The sequence below is a fragment of the Centroberyx affinis genome, unplaced genomic scaffold (assembly GCF_046629955.1).
Source record: "Centroberyx affinis isolate AG114_WGS23_722 - 3 ecotype Tasmania unplaced genomic scaffold, CSIRO-AGI_Caff_v1 ptg000195l_1, whole genome shotgun sequence".
NCBI classification, from domain to species: Eukaryota; Metazoa; Chordata; class Actinopteri; order Beryciformes; family Berycidae; genus Centroberyx; species Centroberyx affinis.
This window is the reverse complement of record NW_027278888.1, coordinates 127,525-151,854: the sequence shown is the minus strand read 5'-3', so window position 1 is coordinate 151,854 and position 24,330 is coordinate 127,525. Positions and strand designations below refer to the sequence as shown.

General features: G+C 39.4%; 2 protein-coding genes across 2 annotated transcripts; one reads left to right on the top strand and one right to left on the bottom strand.

The window, feature by feature from the left end:
- The first annotated feature begins 7,687 nt into the window (after positions 1-7,687).
- Positions 7,688-15,811, top strand: psmc6 (proteasome 26S subunit, ATPase 6). The gene is made up of 14 exons (XM_071538294.1): positions 7,688-7,785; positions 8,275-8,354; positions 8,872-8,911; positions 8,998-9,050; positions 9,799-9,866; positions 10,385-10,499; positions 10,952-11,039; positions 11,362-11,423; positions 11,506-11,629; positions 12,445-12,506; positions 13,212-13,332; positions 14,270-14,350; positions 15,144-15,215; positions 15,360-15,811. The coding sequence occupies exons 1-14, from the start codon at positions 7,701-7,703 to the stop codon at positions 15,476-15,478; spliced, it is 1,170 nt and encodes a 389-aa protein (XP_071394395.1). The 5' UTR covers positions 7,688-7,700; the 3' UTR covers positions 15,479-15,811.
- cgrrf1 (cell growth regulator with ring finger domain 1) lies at positions 15,546-23,640 on the bottom strand. The gene is made up of 6 exons (XM_071538304.1): positions 23,456-23,640; positions 22,066-22,202; positions 20,976-21,153; positions 20,075-20,222; positions 19,486-19,593; positions 15,546-18,433 (listed from the first exon to the last, which is right to left on the bottom strand). The coding sequence occupies exons 1-6, from the start codon at positions 23,557-23,559 to the stop codon at positions 18,077-18,079; spliced, it is 1,032 nt and encodes a 343-aa protein (XP_071394405.1). The 5' UTR covers positions 23,560-23,640; the 3' UTR covers positions 15,546-18,076.
- Between the last annotated feature and the right edge of the window lie 690 nt (positions 23,641-24,330).

Genomic DNA, 24,330 nt, shown 5'->3' with positions numbered 1-24,330 from the left:
CAGAACTTTGGCACACCATAACCTCTTACAGACTGTTTGTGCTGGATAAATACTGACTCGTCCATTTAAACGTCCTAGAAAAAATATGTTAAAAAGATACTTTATGAGGATATGACCTTTTGCCATAATCTTTGGGTTTCTTTATCTCAAACTAGTTCACCCTTGCTCTTACAGTGAAAGTAATAACAGGATGTGACAATTTACTGGCAACGCAGTGAGAATATACTGTAGGCCCTCTGACACTTCCTCTGCCCTTGGACACACATTGTAATTAACCACTGGCATCAAGGCATCCACTGCCACTCAAATGGCAAAGTTTACCCATCATGCTCTGTGTTTTGGGACCTGATTCATGCTAACTTCTGGGAAAGAGAGATGTGATCCTCAGAGCTCCTTAATATTTCTGATGCAACTTTTCTTATTAATGTGAAAGAATGAACAATGTGTTACTGTGTATAAACACATGTAAGCAAATGCTTGCCAATTGTTCACAAGCTTTGGCTACTCTGTCTACTTCTGTCTCTATTCTAAAACATATATTGTCTGATAATGACATGTTTTAAAAAAATGGATAAATACTCTTTTATACGGAGGAGGATTAGGGGACACGTGAAAAATGTATTTGAGTTCTGAGATTCTGACTTTATTCTTACAATTCTGACTTTATTCTCAGAAGTCTGACTTTTCTCAGAATTCTGACTTTAATCTCAGAACTCAAATAAATGTTTCCGTAGTTTTGGAAAGAAACCCTTCAAAGATATGTTTGCTCTTCATTATATGTTTATGAAGACAAATTTTGATTTATATTCTTGAAGAAAAATGTTGTAAATCCATTTTGGAAAAGAAATTGCTTCCTGAATTTCATGAGTTGATAAATTACAAGTTGACAAGTTGACAATTACAATTACAATTACAATTTCCCATTTGGCAGACACATTTATCCAAAGCGACATAGCCTACATATGAGATTTTAATAGGCTACAACACAAGCAAGGATCTAGTCAGGAGAGAACAACATTAAGTGCCGTAAAGCTAGCGTTAAAACTAGCTTAGCACTAGCTACATACTCAAATTTGTTAGCATCTTAGCATCTTGGCTAAAAAGCTGTCTAGATTACAACAAAGCTGAAACAGCCAACGATGCCATCTGGCTACAGCAGGTTTGGTAAGTTTAGTAAAGCAACCTGAAAAAATAACAATGAATTATCAAATTGCCAATAATAGCTCACTAATGCAACAACGTACCAACTAACGTTACTGCTAACATAGTTGCTACGCTAATATTACATCTTCAACCAAGCATTAAGCTCATTTACAATGAACAAGTCCAGCAAACAAAATGCAAAACCTGAATCAAACAATGTATAATGTTGTAAAATGACGCAACTTATCTTAATAGGAAACCACAGCAATGAATCATGTATAGCAACTAGCTAGCAAAACGCTGATCCACAGCAATTTGAACTGCAGAGAAATGTGAAATGGAAAAAAGCAATCTTAGAGTGTAGTGGAAAATATATGCAGGTTACTACCAAACAGGTTACTACCAAATCCTACAGTCTCTTAGCCACATCAGCACATATAAAAAACCTTGCTATTTTCTATGCAAAGATCTTAAGTTGTAACTAAGAGTAAATCTTAACATGCTTTACTTTCATCACAGGTTTTGTAAGTAGATTTTGGAGTAGATGTGTGTTGTTTTTTTTTGTTTGTTAATGATCATGAATGATTTTCTGCCATAAACTCTTTTGACCTCCACTGCACTGATATTTTAGTTTGAATTCTTCAAGACGCTCTTCTAATGGCGGCCATTCCTTCCGACAAAGATTCAAAACTGAGCTTCAAACAATCAAAACGAAATTTTTCAAAACTTAGCTTTAAGCTGTCGGGTTGTGACATGTTTACTGCTGCCTTGTTTTAACTGTTAAATCCACTGTACCAGCCGTCCTGGAAGGCAACCAGCCATTATTTGGAAGTCCTTTATCTGAATTGTGGCATTTACCGGCAACATCAGGCATATCAGGCAATAAAAAGAAATTTGCTGATGAGTTAGCAGGAATTTCAGTGCAAGCGAGTATTTGTACACACACATTCAGCTCCAGCATGACAACAGCTGTCTATGCTCTCTTTTTTTTTATCTCAAGTAAAAACTCAGCTTATGGGACCTTCCCATGCTTGTTAGCAATCCCCCTTGCCCCAGTGATGTCAACAACGCTGCGATTATAGAGTCTGGTAAATGATAGAAGTGGGACAGAGGGAAACTTCCAGGCATGACTTAAGCAGAAGAAGATAAGAAGAATATGTTTGTGAAAACAGGCAATGGGGAGGATCCCTTCCTGCCTCTGTCCCTTCTTCTCACTCTTCTCTACTTTATACTGTATTGTATTTTATACTTTTTTATATTTGCTATATAGTGTCTTTATTTCTGTTGTGTGCTGTCCCGTCTGTAAGTTCCTGAGCTGCTGCCGTCTTGGCCAGGCCTCCTTTGAAAAAGAGATGTTTAACCTCAGTAGGAGATGCCTGGATAAATACAAAAATTTCACAAGACATATAGAATATAGATGATGTTTCAGTATTTTGAGCGCTGCTTGACGTGCTGCTCATACTGCAAGACCCCCTGTCTTCTTTAAAGTCTTTATAGTGGGAGGAAAAGGTACAGAAGTAGAGTAACAAAACACTTTTTTAAAGGTCCCATATCGTGTAAAACAGGATTCCCCTTGCCTCTTTGATTATAAAGGAGTTGGATGGTCTATCTAAACATGGTGAAAGTATCAAAACACACGGTCGCCAACTAAATCCACACAATCCATATTAGAAAAACGAGCCTCTAAACGAGCCGTTTGGACTTCCGTAACTTTGTGGCGTCACAAAGGTTCGCTCATTATCATTTTTGTAAGAAATAATAGACTAACAAAGTGTTTTTTTCAAAGCGGTTGAGCGGTTGTCATTGTTTATTTACCGGAGAGTTTTCCCTACCTGTAGCTGCCGGGCCGCGGCGTCTCACGTTTCACTCTTGAAACGGTTAGCCAATCAGAACAGAGGGGTCGTTAATATTAATGAGCCTTAAAGACAGAGCGACAGAAACAGCCTGTTCTTGGTAAGGCTCAGAGAGATGCTGGAAAATGAACGTGTCAAAATGGATTGAGAGTGTTTTTGGTTCATGACACCACACACACAGCTTTGAATGGACCTCAAGACACAAAATGAAATAGTGGTGAGTGTAGAATATGGGACCTTTAAATGTTCTTTAACAAGACACTTGTAGTACAGAATGACTGCATCAAGAAGACATTATAAAATAACTTAAAAGGGGGAGGTCCATAATTGCAATAGAAGGTACTTTATTCATACAGAGTAGTTGTTCGTATTTGTTCATACAAAGTCTGGTCGTAAAGGTGTAACATAAGTTGCCAAATTAAAGGTTATCCTCTCCATTATCAGTCAAGAAAATGGTTCACACTCAAAAAATCACCTGCGCACTAAAGAAGGTACTAGCCGAAACGTCTGTGCAGGATTTCCCATCTGTATTTATAAAAATTAAAAAATAATAATAGAATGAACATAAAAGGTCTTGGAAAACTTTTTTGAGTGCGAACCATTTTCTCGACTGAAGACATTTGATTGGTTGTTACGCACCAAACAAAGCAAAGGTGAGCGCGGCGATTTCTCCTATAGACTTTATCCTCTCCATTAGAAATATACTATACACTAAATTGATCCAGTCATTTTTACTGGGTATTTCTGCCTTCAGCCAACTCCTAATGTCTTTTTTGCATGCCACCAGCAGTACTCTTAACAGATATTTATCCCCCTGTCTCCATTCAAGCCCCTCCAACCCCTCTAAATACAGTGTTTTGAAGTTAAAAGGTATTTTTGTACACAGTTTCCAGAATGTCACGAATCGTTATCCGAAAATACTCTATGATCTCCAACAATCAGACTGATTTGTATACTTTTCCTTCTGTGCAGAAGTACGGAAAAAGTGAATAGTGTTCTTCCAGCTAAACTCTCCCCAAGTAGGAGAGCTTATTGTCTGCCACTGTTGTTTGCACAATCCCTCTCATTCCTCTGGTGTCAGAGTTATATTGCCCTATAAACAAAACACTCTTAACCTTTATTTTATCCAGGAAAAGTTTGCTGAGCATGCTTACTCTTTTTTCAGCAACAGATTCATATAAATCCACACATTCACACTGGGAGCCTCGCTGTGAAACCGCTGCTGGCCGAGTGATGCGGTCAAAGTCGGGAGCATGCCCCGATAATAATGATATTTACATTTCTGGCATTCATTCTCCTTTAATACATGCTTTTAGCAATCCCTAATGATTGACTGATATCAGAAATGTTATGACAATGAGGAGTGAAATGAGGGAACGGTCAAGAGAGACACATGCGGTCATTACTGAAGCAAAACAAGAAGATTAACATCCAGTCTTGCCTCTGTCCGATCAGGTTTGTTCCCAGGCTCAGTGACTGAGATGAGAGCAAGGCCTGATTCGCCCCGATCTAACCCCAGATACACACTACAGCATCTGCTCAGACAAGCGTTTACATGACGCAGTGATTCAGAGTGGCTGGCCTGGCCTCAGTTTACTCATCACTTTCCACCAGAAGAGCAGTGGCAGTCATCCAAAGTGTATTTGGAAATGAGCCGTTCATTTTCCTTGGACTGAATGGTGATGTGTGGGTGGTAAAAAACCAAACCAAGTCCATTATCTTCCTTTTACCAATTTGTTTAATCGATGACTTAGTGAGAAAGATGGCTCTTCTTGAAACCTTGAAACCTACTTTCCAGACTCACTGGCGTTCCTTCTGCACTTCCAGACTGAAATAGCTCATTCCTTTTCTCATCCTCATCACTGCAAACACTCCTCATACCGGCTGAATGCAGCTGCCCGGCAATAGAAACAGGGAAGATAGTCCAGTTTCAAAACAATAGATAGTTTTTTTTTTTTAAAAAGAATAAGAAAGGAGGAGTGCTTCTTGGTCTGAGGTATAGCAGAAGACAGCGAAAAAAGAAAAAAAAAACACAAAAAAAACAGCAGCTCTTTGGTTGGCGGGTACAACACCTAAAAGATTATACTGGGAATATTCCTTGGCATGAATTCTCCAAAGAAAAACCACAGCACTCCCTCTGCAGGTACAAACATGTAGAAAAGTCTTTATTATAGCAGCTACATATTAAATACAGCAACTAACGCCTATCAACCAATAACTGGTCTTCTTTTTACATGATTTAAAAAAATTTGTACCGGCAGACGGAGTGCCGTGGGTTTTCTTTGGGTTCTTTCTTTGTCCCAAGTATATTTTTTAAGTATGTTATTTTTGCTTCATATTTCATGTAAATTTTACTAATCTCCTACACAAAACTGACAGATTTAGCCTCATTTAATTTGTTTACCTCATATAATTACTTACCATTTAGCCGTAGATCATTCATTTTCTCATGCTATAGTGTTAGCATCTACCGGGGAAACATGGAACAAGATTTTGGTTGGTTTATGTTCTCAACAGGCAAAACATGTGTGTATTCTTTTAAGAAACTTGGAAAAACTGTGGAAAAACCAGTTCCATGGGGACCAATAAAAAACTATCAATCTTAAACTCCTATCATTATTTTCTGTTTACCCTACAGTGGCTGCAATCTAACTCAAAGAAAAACAATGATAGTGAAGCATGTGCTACTGTCTTTGTAAATATGTCACTGTCTCTCTCTAACCTCAAACCACAAGGTCAGTGAAATAGGTCACATTTGCTGAATCAAAACAGATAACCTCCTCACCGCGTTTCTCCTTTACCCGCTCATTCATTTCCTGCCCTTCTCATTGTTCATTTTAATGTGTCTTGTAGCTGTGTTTCCGCATGCTTTGTTAGTTTTGAGCATGTATTGTGTTTTCTGCCTTGCTGCAAACCAAATTTCCCAGTGATCTGTGTGCTATTTTCCTGAGTTAGATGCAGTAATCTGAAAGTGTTGGATAACTATGAGCTGTTGAGAGAAAACTGAGCCTCTGTCTGGTTGTGAGGAGATTTACATTTACACACAGAATACCAAAGGTTGAAGTAACTAATTACATTTACTGTAACTGAGTAGCTTTTTCTGTACCTGTACTTTTTTTGGGGAAGTTATTTTTTTTAAATGTTGCTATTAAGTGTTGTACTTCACTACATTTTAAATCACATCCATTACAGAGGACAGATGTTGTGGGATCTTCATAAGTATCAGAAACTGAACAATCGTAAAATTGGCCAGTTATGGAGCAATTCACAATGAACGGTCAGTCAGCAAAGAAGAGAGAGTAATCTGACTTTACTTTGTTTGTACACTTTATTTTGCAATTTCTAATTTTTCAAATTAAAGGAATCCTGTTTGAACTATGTCCTCTCGTCCTTTAGAATCACATGGGAAAGATCATCTAACAATGTTCACTTTTGTAACTCAGTAACTTTTACTCTGAGTACATTTGAAATTAGCTACTTTTTACTTTTACTTGAGTAGATTTCTACACCGGTACTTTTACTTCTACTTATGTAAAATATCAGCAAAGTAACAGTACTTCTATACTTGAGTAGGACATTCTAGTACTCTTTCCACCACTGCAGAATATAACTCATATTTCACAGTTTTGAGGTGCAGCTCTTCTTGAAAGTCTTCTTGAAAGAGTTTTTTTTCTCCATTTGAAATGGTTTCCAGAGAAACGCCTTGTTGGTGATTCATACAACTCTCCACACTTTTCACACCTGATTGATATCTGGCACGACTTGAGTCTTCTGCTCTACAGGCCAACGCACAGCTAATGATGATTCACATCCTTAATTAGTTTGAAAGTGTGTGTCAGCCAGAGATGACGAATATCTGACATTGTCTAACTGTATAAAATCCCCCTGTAACCAAGCAGAAAATGCTCTGATTTTCAAAGTAAAAAAAAATAAATAAATAAAAAATAAATAAATCTCTGATATTATAATGTAGCTTTATACAGCAGCGCGTTGCTGCCACAGTGCTCAGTATCTTGTTATAATGACTTTTTTGTTGTTCTAACAAGTTATTTTCATGTTATAATGACATATTTTCTTGTTATTACCACATACCAACTTATTGTTTTTCATTATAATGAGATGCTGATACTTTTATTTTTTCTCTGTAACACCCCCACATGGCAGAGGGCAGTTACAAAGCTGCAGAACAGAGTTTACTGAACCTTTTAGACTGATGCAAATCTTAATGATGCAAGTTCATGTTCACAGTATACATTACAGTAAGTTGTATCAAATAAACATAGCATTTAAAAAAAAACACATAAAGAAATGCTTGTCTGAAAACGCAATTGTTTTTGTTTACGTTGGTGTGGTGGTTTGCCTTATGATGATCATCACTAGAAGTCACCTTTGGTTTATCACTGCTGCTAATGCGGTCAGTGGAGCTTCAGCGCCCCCTACTGGCAGAGGACGGTACCAAACTCCCTGTATGCAATATGTCAAACGGGAGATACCAACACACAAGTGACAGAAAGGGCATGGGGGAGTGTGAAATATGCTGTTACAAAACTATTAATTTCACAATATGAATATAATATTTCCTTAGTTTGGCTTGTTCTCGTTGGACCTGCAGTTGTCTAAACTAAAGATAACAGACTGTCGGGGCGGGCGCTTCGAGCAAAAACACCTGTGACGCCGCTGCTTCCCATCATTCAGTGCGGCATCATGGCGGACACCAGGGAGAAGGGACTCCAGGATTATAGGAAAAAATTGCTCGAACATAAAGAAATTGACGGGCGGTTAAAAGAGCGTAAGAGACGATTAATTTCGACGCTTGTCTTATGACAGAAAAATATCTTAAACGGGTTATTTTCCCAACACAAACAATTGGATAGCTAACGTGAGCTAGCTGCCCGGCTAGCTAGTGCTTTGTCATGCAGTGAGCATCACCGTAGAAATGAATGGATTTGAACCGGTCAGCGGTGCTAGCTACCTTAGCTAACGAGAAGCTACCGTGCTAAGCTTGATAGATAGTTTCTTTGGGAGTTAGTTAAGTCAACAAAGTCAAATGTAATCTTCCTCACAGTCTTCTTTACAGGTCTTTACAGTGTCTATTCGTTTTGTTGTAGCGTTGGTTAACACCTTAACGCTAACGTTAGCTAACTAAACTGGCGTGCTGCTTTGACAGTGTGAACTGCTAACGTTAAGCTAGCGACAATACTAGCTTACTTGTAGTGTGTTTTGTGTGATCGGCGTCTAAAACTCGTAATTTTGAGCTTCCTTTCCGTTTCTTTTCCAGTGAGAGAGCAGCTGCGAGAACAGACCAAGCAGTACGAGAAATCAGAAAATGACCTCAAGGCTCTGCAAAGTGTTGGTCAGGTAAGAATGTTGTTTGTAATGTCAAAATATGTTCAGAATAACCTACATGGCCAGTTGAAATGAGAGAAATATCACTCACTCATAGCCGTTTTAGATTGTGCTCTTCATCAGAGCGACTGAAAGTAGTGCAACAGTAGAATTAAGCTTAATTTTATAGATCGTAAACATTTCAAGCAGCTATGAGTAAGAGGTCGAAGAGTGGCTCTGGAGTGATCATGTAACAGAAAAGTACTGGGAAAACAAGTTAAATAAGCTCTAACGAGAGAGATGATTTGAGAGCAATTCCAGTGAAAACAGGAGAGGAGTTGAGAGATTCTGTGGGAAGAGGGCAACATGCAATACTTCATGGAGAGATCAGTTTTCAGCCTGTGATGTGAAGATGGAGAGTGACTCTGCTGTTCTGACTGGAAATGTCATCCCACCACTGGGGAACCAGGAGGGAGAGGAGTCCAGGCCGGGTGGGTTATTATTACTTTACTTATCATTATTCACTTTTTCTGTGGCTTGTCCGTTGCAGATTGTTGGTGAGGTGCTCAAACAGCTGACTGAGGAGAAATGTAAGTTATTTGGGAGAAATTTACATTTAAATTTTAAATATATTTAGCTGTCATGCGATGCTTATTTTATGTTTCTTCTTCTTCAGTCATTGTCAAGGCCACCAACGGCCCTCGCTATGTGGTTGGATGCCGCAGACAGGTAGGTGACAAATATATACATTGAAAACAACATTTACTGTATTATCTACAGGCCAAGATTCATTAAGGGTGTGTGCGCAGTGAAGAGTGCATGTTAAATCACTAAAATGACCAAATTATGCTATTCAGTAACCATGTGCAATGAGTGGAAAGCTGCCTAACAGCGCTACTCAAAATATAAAGCCTCATTGCACCTGTCAACCATATGCAATCATATGTTTATCTCATTATTTTGTCCACATAATATTTATTATAGACAAGGTCACTTCACAACACCAGCTCTCCCAAATTATTGTACTAATAAGATCCTTTGAAAGGCAGTGTAAAGACTTTGCATAGAGATCGGTTTGGCTACTCTGCTGTCATTGATGCAAGACATGGGCAGAGTCAGGCAAACGAGGCAGAGGGTTTTCCATCCCTCAGATCAGAGAACGCTCCAATTATGAAGAGACTTTAGGGCACAAGGGTGCCAGCCTTGGTTGAGTAGTCTTACAGATGAAGCACGCAATATGTGCTTGCATTTCGTGATGACGGGGCTATTTGCTTGCACAGTGCTCTTTTTGAGGGATTGTTTGCAGCACAACTCGATTTGCATACATTTCTTAGCAAATAAGATGAAAATTCTGCGCTCTTAGCTCAAGCAACTGAGGTGCAAAAAATGCTTGAATTGCCTCCGCAGCACAACCATAGTGAATCTTGACCTCTGTGTTTAGAATATTGTACCTAATCTGTCTCATGTTTCCCCACAGCTGGACAAGTCACAACTCAAGCCAGGCACCAGAGTGGCTTTGGACATGACTACCCTCACTATAATGAGGTAGGCTGGAGGCAATCGTCACATAGAATTGATTATACAGTATTACAGGCTACTAATGCTAATAGAGCTGCAACGATTAATCGATTAGTTGTCAACTATTAAATTAATCGCCAACTATTTTGATAATCGGTTTGAGTAATTTTTTAAGAAAAATAAGTCAAAATTCTCTGATTCCAGCTTCTGACAGTAAACTAAATATCTTTGGGTTGTGGACAAAACAAGACATTTGAGGACGTCATCTTGGGCTTTGGGAAACACTGATTGTCATTTTTCACCATTTTCTGACATTTTATAGACCAAACAACTAATCGATTAATCGAGAAAATAATCGACAGATTAATCGACAATGAAAATTATCGGTAGCTGCAGCCCTAATCGTCACATAGAATTGCTTATACAATATTACAGGCTACTAATGCTAACTAAGTGTTACTGCAAAAAGCCCCTACTGTTCTGTTCTTCTGTTCTGTGCTGTGATTGCCGTGCGCTCAGCATGTGTGTTCCCTCTCCTTCCCCAGGTACCTGCCCAGAGAGGTCGACCCGCTGGTGTACAACATGTCCCATGAGGATCCTGGCAGCGTCTCGTACTCCGAGATCGGGGGCTTGTCTGAGCAGATTCGCGAGCTGAGAGAGGTGCAGTTAAACAGCCTTCACAGTGGGGGATTTTAAAGCTGTTCATTTTGTGCCGTTTGTTTGGATTATGCATCTGTTAAATGTGTCAGGCCGTTACACAGTGCATGACACACCGGACAGCCCTTTGTTCTGCTTTGCAAGGGCGTGATGGGAAAAGAAATGCGACTGTAGTACTTGCACTTCTGTCCATATTGGATGTCACCCAGATTTAGATGAATATTAAGATTACTGGGATCATTTCCAGTAGTTGTTGCAGTTTAACAATGGCTCTGAGTTGGATATTTATAGCATTATATATTGTGTTAATTTTGCTGTAATTTTAAGTGTTGTTTTGAATGTTTTTGAAATTTTTAATTGTGTTTGCATTTTTTTAGTCATGGGGGCAGTTTTCCAGCTGTGAGGGACCACCAGAATGAAATGAATGTAAACACTGACTCTTTGTTTTCTGGTAGGTGATTGAGCTTCCTCTCACCAACCCTGAGCTGTTCCAGAGAGTGGGGATCATCCCTCCGAAAGGCTGCCTGCTCTACGGGCCTCCAGGTCAGTCGGTCCACACAAACACTAGCTATTGTGGTTCTATGTATCATAAAGAAGAGAAGAAGAAGAAGAGAAAGATTATGTCTGAGCAAAATGCAGTTTACTGATATGACATTACATGATTTCTGGGTATTGAATTCCTCAAAATTCAGTTAGCTCTGCCATTTGGGGCCACTAGTACACAAAGTTGCCTATTGCAGCTTTAATGGGTGGAGTGTGACACCAACACTGCCAGCGTTAGGGGTGTGTTTCCCACCCTCTCTGAGCCTCTTTGTCTATATATAGCTTGTATCTGTTATTAATGATCAATTACTTCTTCTAATAGGCACTGGAAAGACTCTTCTTGCCAGAGCCGTGGCCAGCCAGCTGGATTGCAACTTCCTCAAGGTGAGTGGCAGCGCCTCCGTCTGGGTTTATGGACACACAGCAGCCCAGGCAGAAGCTCATGTGTTGTCCCTGTCTGCTGCAGGTTGTGTCCAGCTCCATTGTGGACAAGTACATCGGTGAGAGCGCCAGGTTGATCCGAGAGATGTTCAACTACGCCAGGGACCATCAGCCGTGCATCATCTTCATGGACGAGATCGATGCCATCGGTGAGTGACACCAGGGATGGGATTTTCTTTTCCTCCCCCCACGCTCTAGGATTTTGTTTTTCATTTTTTTAAAGTATACTTCTGAAAGATGTGGAGAAGGAAAAAGGTTTGAGAGAAAGCAAAATATTAGAAAAATTAGGGGAGAGGAACATTGTCTGAATCAAACTTTCTAAATTTTACAGTTAAATAGATAAGTCAACAGTAAACATGTCGTCCCCCATGACTGATGCAGAGCCCATCTGGGCCAATCAGTAACAACTAGTTAGTGGAATTTTCAAATTCCTGACACATAGTCAAGCGAAAACCATGTAACTCCAATTTTGGTGATTTTTCAAGTTAAATGAAAGATTGCATGCTCTTCTATGGGTTGAGACAATTCTACAATGCTTGGATTTGTGAAATCTTTTCAAAACAAATAGGATATAATAAACTCGCATACTCATCAAGCTAAAAACAAGGCTGCTTTTCTTAGTTACTGAAAAGTTGACAATTTCAACAACAGCGATATGCAGAAACATGCAAGAGGCATTAACATGAATAATGGAAAGAGCAGAAAATCGAATCATCAGGGAAGTGGGAGCCATGTAGCAGAGAGTTTATCTGTTACAGTTATAAATATGATGAATGAGAACTTCAGTCTGTTGACTGCCTGAACCTGTGGCCTAAAGCTCAGTTCATGATAGTTTATCAGTTCAGTCCATGATGGTCTGGGCTTCAGTTGGGACCTGCCTCATCCCTGTGCATTGACTCCTGATGCTGTGGCGTCTCTCTGTCAGTCTGAATGCATCATATTTGTGTCTCTTCTTCCCTGTTAGGTGGCCGTCGTTTCTCTGAGGGAACCTCCGCCGACCGAGAGATTCAGAGGACTTTAATGGAGGTAATTTCAGTCGTCGCGTCTCAAGCTTTTAGAGTTGCAAAAAAGTTTGCCGCACGCTTGATCACTCATAGATCAACTTGCTTTTTGCATAACAAAAAAAAAACAAAAAAACTTGCTTTTTGCATTATGCAAAATGTGTATGGCGATGTGTATGGTTTCTGATAGCGGTACTGATTTTAAATTAGACCTTATAATCAGAATTGAAATGCAAAAGTCAGATTGAGGGAGAATTATTTTGGCAAGAGCGGGTGAGATTAATATTCATTTTTGGACAGAGCAACATTTTCCGAAATAATACTGTAAGGTGTTTAGTCTTAAACTTGAATTTCTTATTTTGTATTGTGTTTATGTTTAGTTTATTTGCACATATCATTTTATATCAAATTATTGAAAGTTCATTTTAAGTAGATACAATAATGAAAATACAATTACTGAAATGTAGTTGCAAAATACTGATTAGTAAACTGGTACAACATATTAATAAATCATAAATCTCCAGGATATTAGGTAAGCAATCAAATCTATAACAGAGCATTAGCAGCTGTTTCTTATTATGCTAAATAAGAAAATGTATTTCAAACTGTGACCCTGTATATCAAATTGAAAACTGACTTCTTGAGCTATGGCACAGTTGAATTCTTGATGTGTGGTATGTTGCTGCAACCCTGAGTTTTATGGCTAATCTCCCTCTCTCTCTCCTCTCAGCTGCTGAACCAGATGGACGGCTTCGACACCCTGCACAGAGTAAAGATGATCATGGCCACCAACAGGCCCGACACTCTGGACCCGGCCCTGCTGCGTCCCGGCAGGCTGGACCGCAAAATCCGTAAGCTCCTCCTTCCTCTTTTCTCATCTCCTCGTTCTCAGCAATAAACTTCCAGGCGAGTGGGGAAAAAGCCACGTGAAAAAATGTATTTGAATTAATGTGAGATTAATTCTGAGATTAAAGTCAGAATTCTGAGTTCTGACTTTAATCTTAGAATTCTGACCAGGGTTCCTATACAGGTTTGGAAAGTCTGGAAAAGTATTAAAAATGAATTTGATCATTTCCAAGTCTTGAATCGTTTGGGAATTTGAAAAAAAATGTCTGGAAAAGTATGGAAAGTGTTGCGGTTCAGGTCCGATACACACATAATTCTAGCTTTTATGTTGTTGTAGAGCCACTTTGAGTCCACAGTTTTTGTTGATGTGAAGAATAATGTTCAGATAGAGGGACGCTCTTATTACCCAGCCGCTGTCAGCATGCATTATATCAAATATCAACTAAAATCAAATCCAGTCAAGAACATAGGGTCTGGGAAAAATAGGGAATTTTAAAATGGAAACCGTGTAGGAACCCTGCCAATCATCTCACATATTCTGATATTTGTCGCTGTGAAGAACAATCTTCATCTATACAGTGATGTGACCTAGTTAGCAGGGGCAAGATGTCTATCTGTAAATCATATTGAACACCAGACAAAACCTTCAAAACAAATCAAGGTCTGGAAAAAGTGTGGAACTTTTTAATTGAAAATGTGTAGGATCCCTGTCTGACTTTAAACTTAGAATTCTGACTTTTTTCTCAGAATTATGACGTTTATCTCAGAGTTTTGACTTTAAACTCTAGAATTTTACTTTAATTTCAGAATTCGGAGAAAAAAGTTTATTGTAGAGTTTAATCGTAGAACTCAAAATTTACACACGTGGCACTTATCCTCTTCCGTACCTCTGCATGACGACATGTGAAGTAAAGCGAGTGTGTTTTCCGCTGTTCCCCGCAGATATTGAGCTGCCCAACGAACAGGCTCGTCTGGACATCCTGAAGATCCACTCCAGTCCCATCACCAAGCACGGAGAAATAGGTTAGCAGAGCCTCTCTCTTAATAAAGAAATAAATCCATGTTCTCTTCCATATCATCTCTTCCCCTGCTTGCTCTGATATGCTCCTGTCTTGAAGTTAAAAAAACAAACAAAATCGTCCTCTCTGCTCTCTTCAGCTCTTGGTTCCTTACCATGCTTTTTTCTCTGTCCTACATGATCATTCTAGGATCACAGGAAATATTTACAACACAGTGAGGAATCATTCAAAAGTGTAGGGAGAGAAAAGTAGTTTTATTTGATGTGAGGGGCAGGATTGTTCAAAACTCTGTGATGGTTTTATTGGCTAGAAATTTATATTTATGCTAGGGCTGAACAAATTTTTTTGACGAAATATCTAATTGCGATTATTTTGACTGATATTGCAGTTGCGATATGATTTGCGATATTAGAGGGAATGGTAATTTTTACATCATTATTCTCATTTTCATTGAAAAACGTATTAAAATGATTATGGTGTGATTTTTTTTTTCGGGGATCTGTACCAAACAAAGATGTTTTCTTAAGTCTGTAGAATATGATGTGTAGGCCAGGACATCTCTGCAGCACCACAATATTTAATTTAAAATGGTATTTTGACACACATTTAGCCTTTAACAAATATTGCAGTAGGCCATATTGCGATTTTGATAAAATTTTGATTAATTGTTCAGCCCTAATTTACGCCTACTGGTACAGCATGAGGTCAGATTCTCTGTTTTCCAGTGCAAGTAATGGGGAGTTCATTTCATGGGGAATTTAAATACTTATTGTAATTTCCTTCGGTTGTGTTTTCAGATTATGAAGCCATCGTGAAGCTGTCGGACGGTTTCAACGGAGCCGATTTAAGAAACGTGTGCACAGAAGCAGGTAACCGACTCGGGACATTTACCAGTCAGTCGTTTGCTCTGATCTGTCTTGTTCCCTCAGCACAAAGCTACACACACACACACACACACACACACACACACACACACGTCTTCACTCATCTCGACTGTGTTTCTTCGTCACCAGGTTTGTTTGCCATCCGTTCGGACCGTGAATACGTGACTCAGGAGGACTTCATGAAAGCTGTGCGCAAGGTGGCCGATTCAAAGAAGCTGGAATCCAAGCTGGACTACAAGCCTGTATAATGCCTTTCTGTGTCAAAAGTCCTTTTCTGTAACTGAACGATTTTCATGCATTTGCCGTGTTGTATCGAAAAAAAAAAAAAAAAGACAGGAAAAGAAGACGATTTGTTACTTTGTTTTTGTATGTTTGTGGAAAGCTACATTTAGAAATAGTACAATTTCTTTACAGTTGCCAACAAAGTGACCTCGAGCAATACATTCAGAATCACAAAAAACCCTGTTCCCACTTCTTAGTCTGAATTGCCTCAACTGTTTAGGATTGAAGACGGAGACCATTTCTTTCCATCAGAACACTTGTATAAAATTATAACTTCATATACTGAAATAAAACCTTATAAATTAAAACTCACTCTTCATCAGTCTGTTTTTTCTAATGCTTGAGAGCTTTGAAGTGTTTGTGAGGGACTGTTTTTTATTTAGCTTTTATCTGTTTTTTTTTTTTATTTCTATGGTCTTTCTATGGAACCATATTCATAGAAAATTGTCAAACCCTTTTATAATCAACAGTGCTACAAAAGCATATGAAAAAAAAAAAAAGGTTGTGAAAATGTTTTCCAGAAGTATTGGCAGCCTTGGTAGAGATGAGGTCAAGGAGTTTTATTCATACCCAAAATGAGAATATTTTTTTCTTATTCAGAGGTAAATAAAAGTTATTTCCAGTAGGGTTTAACAGATAAATTGGGCTGATATTGACCTAAATATCAGATATCGGCCTCTCATGTCTGGTCCACAGCAGTTACATAAAATGACATTTTCTTTGCATTATTTTTTTTAATTTAATTGTTCAATAATATTCTTTGTCAATTAATTCTTCATTTATACGTAAGATACCATTGAATAGGTGCTGGCCCACCTAAAAGAATTTTATTAGTCTGGGCTTTAGTGGAGAGTTTTAGTGTCCCATGATGCTCTAAATACCGTTTCAGAGGCTTTTCCATCCTGAGGAGAATAAAATACTCGGAGACAAACTGAATACTTGAAGTTTTTTGCGCCATAAAAAGGGTTAAATGCAAAGATCTTGAATACTGGTGCAAAATACTGGTGATCTGCAGCTCCAGTACAAAAATAAATACTCCAAAATATCAGTATCAGCCTTCAAAAACCTGTATCGGTCAAACCCAAATTTCCAGTATGCAGTATGACAGTTCAATTACTGGCACTCTTGTCTGGAAGTACGACATTCTCTAGAGATCATGAGTCACTATAATAAATGCACATGAATTTTTTTTTACATTTCATTGTTCCAGGCAGCTCATAGTGAATTGTGACCCTTATTTGGGCAGAATTTGATTAAACAAAGATCTGCTATGCTGAATAAATACTGCGGTCCTGTAGAAGAGGTAAGACACAGTTCAACTTGTGTAAACAGATTCTAAAAACTAAAACATTTCACTCTGTGGAGTGTACATAAATAATCTGTACATGACAATATAAGAAAACTCTCTTATCTACATTCTTTACAAACATGAAAACAACTTCACTTCAATTACTTTCAAATTGACTTTCAAGTGTGTTATGTCACTCACAACTACAAAGTTGTAATTAGTGAATATCATACAGTATTCTGTCCCTAAAGCTAACAATCCTGCGCTTCTGCCCAAAAAAATAGTTCAGCAGAACTGTAACCATGGAAACGTTAACAAATCCATTAAGATCGCCACAGGCATCAAAAGCTTTGTGTTCTCTGATTAAATTAAGAATAAAGTTTGAAAAACCTTCCATGTTTCTAACCCCAGTTAGCTGAGTGTCTGCCTGCACTAACCAATGAGTAATGTCTTTTTGGCACGAGGTGTTACTAGTTAATTTGATTAGAAATTATTAATACTTTTTTTGAATTAACAGCATTCATTAATCATGGGTTGGAACAGTTTGCCTCACGATGGGAAAGCTGGGTTGACTATGTAACGCCCCATAGGCCTGAGTTTATTTTCGCGGATCGATGATTGTGTTGTAAGGAAAAGATCACTCCCTAACTGTACATAGTTTTTTCTTTTTTCTTTTTTTCTTTTCTGTGTGTGTGTTTTTTCTGACAAGTTGGATTTGTGACAAACATGAATATGTGATGTATACATACAATGTCCGAAATATATCTTGTGGAGATGTTTGTTTGATGCCGAATGTCAATAAAAAATAAATTACAAAAAAATAAAAATACTTTTTTTGAATGCTTCTGATTTACATTCTGTTTCACATCTCATTATATCACTTCAAGACGTCCGGTCAATTTTGTTGATTTCTAATGAACCGACGTCTAACTGAGGTTATAAACATGGAAGATTTTTCCAGTGTTACTTTTAATTTATTCTGAGAGCACAAAACTTTTGATTGCTGGTTAGAGGCTGAACAGCATGGATGCTAGCTGCAGACGTTGCCATGGTTACAGTCCTGCAGAACTGTCTTTTCAGTGGAAGCTTTTTAATTACTTTAGCTTGTTATAAAATAATTTCAAAATCAATATGTCACCTCGGGTCTTGAATCACCCTGTCGGGGCTTATTTTACAGTAATGACCGGCTCACTGTACATGATCCCCGCAGCACATGGACTCATTCTTCTTCTGCGGACTCATTCTTCTTCTGCGGGCTCATTCTTCTTCTGCAGACTCATTCTTCTTCTGCGGCCGCTCCCTGCGTCAGGGCGAAGGACTCGAGGACGAAGGCCCTGCAGATGGGACAGTGCTGGAAGTGCGACACACAGCTGTCGCACACACAGGCGTGTCTGCAGGGCAGCAGCACCCGGTTCACCGCTGCGTTCTGACACACCACACAGTCTCTGCCCTTCCCCTCAGACCAGTCCTTCTCCTCTTCCTCCTCCTCCTCCTCCTCCTCCTCCTCCTCCTCTGTCCCTGGACTCTCTTCACCTCCGCTGGGTTCCCCGTCCTGCGGTTCTGGGGATTCGGTGCTCAGGTTTGGGTCAGGAGGCTCAGACGAACCACCGCTTTCCGCTGACATGAAGAGAGGCTGCAGGACAGATGTTTCCCATGTCAGTGTTGTTCCCTTCTGAGAGTAATAGCAATCAGCCAATCTATCAATCTATCAATCTATGTATTAGAGCTGCAACGATTAATCGTTTAGTTGTCAACTATTAAATTAATCGCCAACTATTTTGATAATCGATTGATCGGTTTGAGTAATTTTTTAAGAAAAATAAGTCAAAATTCTCTGAGTCCAGCTTCTTAAATGTGAATATTTTCTGGTTTCTTTACTCCTCTATGACAGTAAACTGAATATCTTTGGGTTGTGGACAAAACAAGACATTTGAGGACGTCATCTTGGGCTTTGTGAAACACTGATCCACATTTTTCACCATTTTGCTGACATTTTATAGACCAAACAACTAATCGAAAATAATCGTTAGTTGCAGCCCTACTATGTATCTGGTTCTTTAGGCTGTCACAGTAGCAGAACCCTATTTGGTTCTGTAAAGCAGTGATTCTCATTCTCTTTTTCAATCAAGGACCCCTAATTTAGCACAAATTACAGCCACGGACCCCCATTTGATGAGATTTTGTCTCTCAGACCCAAATCTGAGAATATTTTTATTGTTAGATATGATTTTGTCCAGAATTCCATGACTATCTGTGTTGTAGGGAGAGAGATAGCAGTGAAACTATGATCAAAACAGTCAATTCTTCTACATTCTCTGATTATGTTAACTTCTTGTAAATTAAATTATGGAGAGGTTTAATAATTCATCAATTTGCTGGGGACCACCTGGAAACCCCTCAAGGACCCCTGGTGGTCCCCGGACCCCACATTGAGAACCACTGCTGTAAAGAACCCTTTAAGAAAGCACGTTCCAAGTCAGCACGATTAAAGGAATCTTTTTAAGAACCACACTGGACTCTATTCTGATTTACCAGTTTTTAACAGATCAGAATGTTCTTTGAATCATTACAGCTCTATATATAGAACCACAACTCTGTCAGCTATAATGCCAGTCAGAGACACTTACATGATGTGTGAATTTACGAGATAAACCGAGCGACTGTGTCAACCGAAGTGTGACGTACCTTTAACTCGAACATGTTCCCTTGTGATGTGAGAAGGTACTGAAACAGGATCCGTGCAGAAAGGCTGTATTTGTCATCGGGAACGTGAACAACTGTGACACTGGCCACCTGAAACAGGGACGACAGAGGGTAATGAGTTTAGGTTTGTTGGTTTAATTAAAAAAAAAACCAACAAGAGATACAAGAGAAGAGATACACACTAGTGACACAAAGAAACCCTCAAGCGCTTATAAAAACATCTCACCCCAGAAGAAAAAAACAATGGATTACAAACTCCGGGACAGGAAGATTGCACTGTAATGTAGTGAGAGGTTGAGGTCAATGTGTGTATTGTGTTATTGAGGGGAAAACTACAAGCAGTTTGAATATATCAGAAAACATTTACACTGCTACGGATGAGAAAATGAAAAAAATGATACATATCCCTATTGTACTGATTTGTGGTATCAGTATCAATTTAACATCATTAAAGGGTTTTCAAAAAGTTTCAAAATATTGTATTCCACGATGGGATCTCAGGTTTTCTACTACTCATGATTTTTATTTACAGCTACATTCCTATCCAGTGAAAGTTGTTACTGGGACCCACGATGTTGTACGTCTCCCTGGCCTCTGGCTCTGCCAGCGTCAGCACGGCCACCAGTGGGTAGCGTTCCCTTGGCAACGGACCAAAATCTGTGATCCCGTGGTCAGCGGGCATCTCCGTGTGACGCTCCTCTCTGTCCTCACTGCCGACACTGAGGGTTTGGTCAAGGGACGGAACATAAGGAGCTGCTTCGGGAACAATGTGTTCCCATAGACCGACAACAAAACCTGGTTCATGAATATGTATTATGCATGCGATGATGAAAATGACACATATTCCATTTGGTCGCTTGGAGACACATATTTGGCAACATTAGTGAGCTAGCAACTGTAAGTGAAACTTTCAAATGTTTAACCGTTTACCACGCAGGTGTTTTGATGGATTTAAGGTCATGCAATGCTGGTAACTGTGCTTAAGTGTAGTTTGAGGGTTATAAATATATTAAAAGTAATGCTGTGTAGCATTTATAGAGTATGCAGCCATGTTGACGGGACATCAGATAACTGCATCTCAGAAAACTTGCCTGAGTTTCCTACTCAGAGTTCTGACTTGAAAGGCCGTTCCATTACAATTTCCGACCTCCAACTTTGAATGAAAGACAGCATTAGATCCAAACTCCCACTGACACTACATTGTAATGAAAAGGAGGCATGCCAAAATTAGCATCCGAGGTATGTAAACTGAATGTGACCTGACCCAGCTGGGCCTTGCAGTTCTGGCTCTACAACCGATTCAAACTTTGATCACACTGATCACAGCACTCCCCAAAGAGTAGAGAAAAACATATTTTACTATTGAAAATGGGTGGCATTCCCCTTTAAGTATCTGTGGTTTCAATCCTTCACATTATAACATACAAATAACCTTGTTTCTTGCACATCTTTGCTCGTATTGAAAAGGATACTGGAAGCTCTGGCAGTGGTGGAAGTGGAAGCGCAGGGCCTCCTGGAAGTGCAGTGGGGTGCTGAGCCTGGGGCCGTGCTGGTGGGCCTGCAGCGCCCCCTGCAGGGCGCCGACCCCACAGCCCCAGAAACAGCTCAGCACACAGGGCTCCAGGCAGCAAGGCGTCAGAGACACACCGTCTGGAGGGGAGGGGTGGTTACTGTTATCATGACCAATACTGCAAAGGACACTTCTGTATATAAATGATAGGTACATACAGGGCGGGACATTTGGGGTCAAATGTCACCATCCTGCTTATTTATGCCTGCAAAAGGAGGCTGCAAGTAGGCGTTAGTCTTTGAGGACTGCAACCACGTTATGGCTCTCGTATGCAAAATCACAAGTTAAATAAACAAATGAGCCTATTCCTTAAACTGTTTCATACCTCATTTTGTCATTTTGTAGTTTTTAAATAAAATTTGCTTGTTATGATCAATTTAGACAGCAGAATTATGTGTCACAAAATCACAATATCTTCATATCATCATGATTCGATTCCACTGAAAGACGCTAAGTTGCAAGTCAAAATGTATTAGAATCAGAAACTGTATTAAAATATGAGGCCAGGAAGCACAGATTCTACTATTGCTATTGTTCATTCAAATGGAACAGCATCCATTTTAAAGCGTGGGTCATAGTCTAGGAAATGAGTACATTTTATAACATCACATGGATGCAGTTTGCTCTATAACAGAAATAATATCAAACATTGGTGTTTTTTTAACCTTTATCTATCCAGGGAAGAGTTACTGACCATGTAAAGTCTTTTTTTTTAACCCTACTCTACACTCATTCAGGTACAGACATCCATATGTATGAGCTACACAGTACAACAACAGTCTTCTACCTGTTGGCCACTAGGACAGGTGGGGGTTAAATGCCTTGCTCAAGGAAACTTCAGTGGTAGTTTCACATTCAGCTCCCCTGCCAGTTTTCACACTGGGCTTTGCACCAGCAACCCTCCGACCTCAGGCTCACTTCTCTAAAGCCACTTGCCTATCACCGTCCCCTCTTCATTACGGTATTTAATTATCGATGGTGTCTGTTCTCACCGGTGACAGACGCCAGCCCAGATCCCATCTCCAGGGCGAATGGATTGGTCACCTGAACCATTCGCTTCTCTGGGGCCGGCAGGACAGACTCGGCCTCATCAGAGCTGCGCAGGATCACTGGCACATCAAACCCAAACCTGCAGGATAGGAGGCAGAGTGAGGCAGAGGTGACAGGGAGCTCAGAAGAAAATACATCCCTCATCGCTCTCTTGTCTCTTGAATTCCTAATAGAGACAAAAGCCACTAAGCCATCCTGCTGTCTTTGAGTTAATAAAGTGTTTCCCTATATTTATGCATAAACACAAACTTATTTCATCTCATACCTGTTTAAAGCATTGGTCTAAGAAATAAGAGTCTTTGTGGGCCTGTGAATTAGAAAATTACATTCTGTGGACTCTGCAGTCTCTGATTAGAGTAAGTCACTATGTTTCATTTGACTGTCATCTTCATTTTGACCATTTTAGCACTTGCATGTTATGAATGGATCATGTCAAGCCAGCAGAATCAGCCATCCCGCTGGCCTACTGTTGTTAAGACCAATGGTGAGGTTAAACATTATTGGCTGTGATGTTGTGAACTATGTGGAAGTGTAGATACATTAGAGCTGCAACGATTAATTGATTAGTTGTCGACTATTAAATTAATCGCCAACTATTTTGATAATCGATTAATTGGTTTGAGTAATTTTTTAAGAAAAAGAAGTCAAAATTATCTGATTCCAGCTTCTTAAATGTAAATATTTTCTGGTTTCTTTACTCCTCTATGACAGTAAACTGAATATCTTTGGGTTGTGGACAAAACAAGACATTTGAGGACGTCATCTTGGGCTTTGGGAAACACTGATCGACATTTTTCACCAATTTCTGACATTTTATAGACCAAACAACTAATCGATTAATCGAGAAAATAATCGTTAGTTGCAGCCCTAAGATACATGGTAGTGTTAATGAGTTTAGTTCTGATCAGTGCTGAGTGCGTGTGTGTGTGTGTGTGTGTGTGTGTGTGTGTGGGGTCTGGGCATCTTCTGGATATATTAAGATATTAGGGATATCTTCATATGCCTGATTCAACCTAGCATCTGTGATGGGAGACGCCCACTTCATAACTCTAATGACATACCCTCTATCAGGGTATTAGCATCAGGGATAGCTGCAGTAGATTCTGTGGATTGGTAACTGTCTGGTTTACTTTCGAGGTGATAATGTAGTCTAACTACCAACGCGTACAAACAAATTGAAAAGTATAGGAAAAACAACGTGGATGTAAGTGGTCTAAGTCTACCAACCTGAGGGACACACGTCTGGAAGATGTTAACTCAATGTATAGTATCAGGAGATGAGCAACTGTTGTTGCTATGACAGTAGCTAAGCTAGTATCTCACATTACTTACCAGCCGAGCACCATGGCGGCGGTAACAACAAAACATAACGACACGACACTGATGTAAAACAGAGGGGAATACTCATATAAAGTCACCAGGAACACAGCTGCCATTTCCTATCGTTTATGTTGAAGAATAAGCCAATTAAAATAAAATTCGCGGATAAACAACATCCATGACTGCCATGACAGGCACTTCCTCAATGGGACTACGGTAGCCTGTGCGCTCTGTCTATTTTAATGCGCATTTTACTCCTCTTGGGAGAAGAACCTAACTGCGTCAAGCTAGCCAGAGAGAGAGCTAAAATACTGCCGGAAATCATTTGATTTTGCCTTCAAAATAAAAGCATACATGTGAGTATAATCTTGATTATGCAGTGAAAAGGACATATTGAAAAAACAGCAACACTTGTGTTTTCATTCACTACATATTCTTATTTAAATATATGATTTATTTTGTCGTTGATACTTCTGAAATCTGTTAAATCTGTTTCAATAATTCGTCAATAAGAGATTTATTGTGAACACTTTTACCGGAAGTCGTATTTTTATTGTGGTTGCGATGACACTGGTGGAGCAACTAAAGCTACCAGCCTACCGTCCATTGATTTCTCCAGCAGTAAATCGCTTAAAATGGGCATGGACCGTGAACAGGTAGAGAAGCAGGGGGAAATGGGTCGTTTAAAATGTGTCGGCTAATGTTTTTAAGCCGTATAATGTTAAGATATTGTGTCGGGGTCAGGGCAGAATCGGCGTACAGATGTTACCAGTTGGGAGAAAGAAACCGTTAATCTGGTATCCATGGTAGCCTGATGGTAGGGACATCATAACTAATGTTTTATTAGATGATTTATTAGATGAGTACATTATTTCGGGGGCGAAGTC

Bases quoted from the DNA above. Each gene is read 5' to 3' on its own strand.
- psmc6 (XM_071538294.1), top strand. From the start codon at position 7,701: ATGGCGGACACCAGGGAGAAGGGACTCCAGGATTATAGGAAAAAATTG. The intron at 7,786-8,274 runs GTAAGAGACGAT...TTTCTTTTCCAG, and splicing joins TGACGGGCGGTTAAAAGAGC to TGAGAGAGCAGCTGCGAGAA. The intron at 9,867-10,384 runs GTAGGCTGGAGG...CTCCTTCCCCAG, and splicing joins ACTACCCTCACTATAATGAG to GTACCTGCCCAGAGAGGTCG.
- cgrrf1 (XM_071538304.1), bottom strand. From the start codon at position 23,559: ATGGCAGCTGTGTTCCTGGTGACTTTATATGAGTATTCCCCTCTGTTT. The intron at 20,223-20,975 runs GTATCCTTTTCA...CCAAACCCTCAG, and splicing joins CACCACTGCCAGAGCTTCCA to TGTCGGCAGTGAGGACAGAG. The intron at 19,594-20,074 runs GTGGGTCCCAGT...TCCCTGTTTCAG, and splicing joins CCAGGGAGACGTACAACATC to GTGGCCAGTGTCACAGTTGT.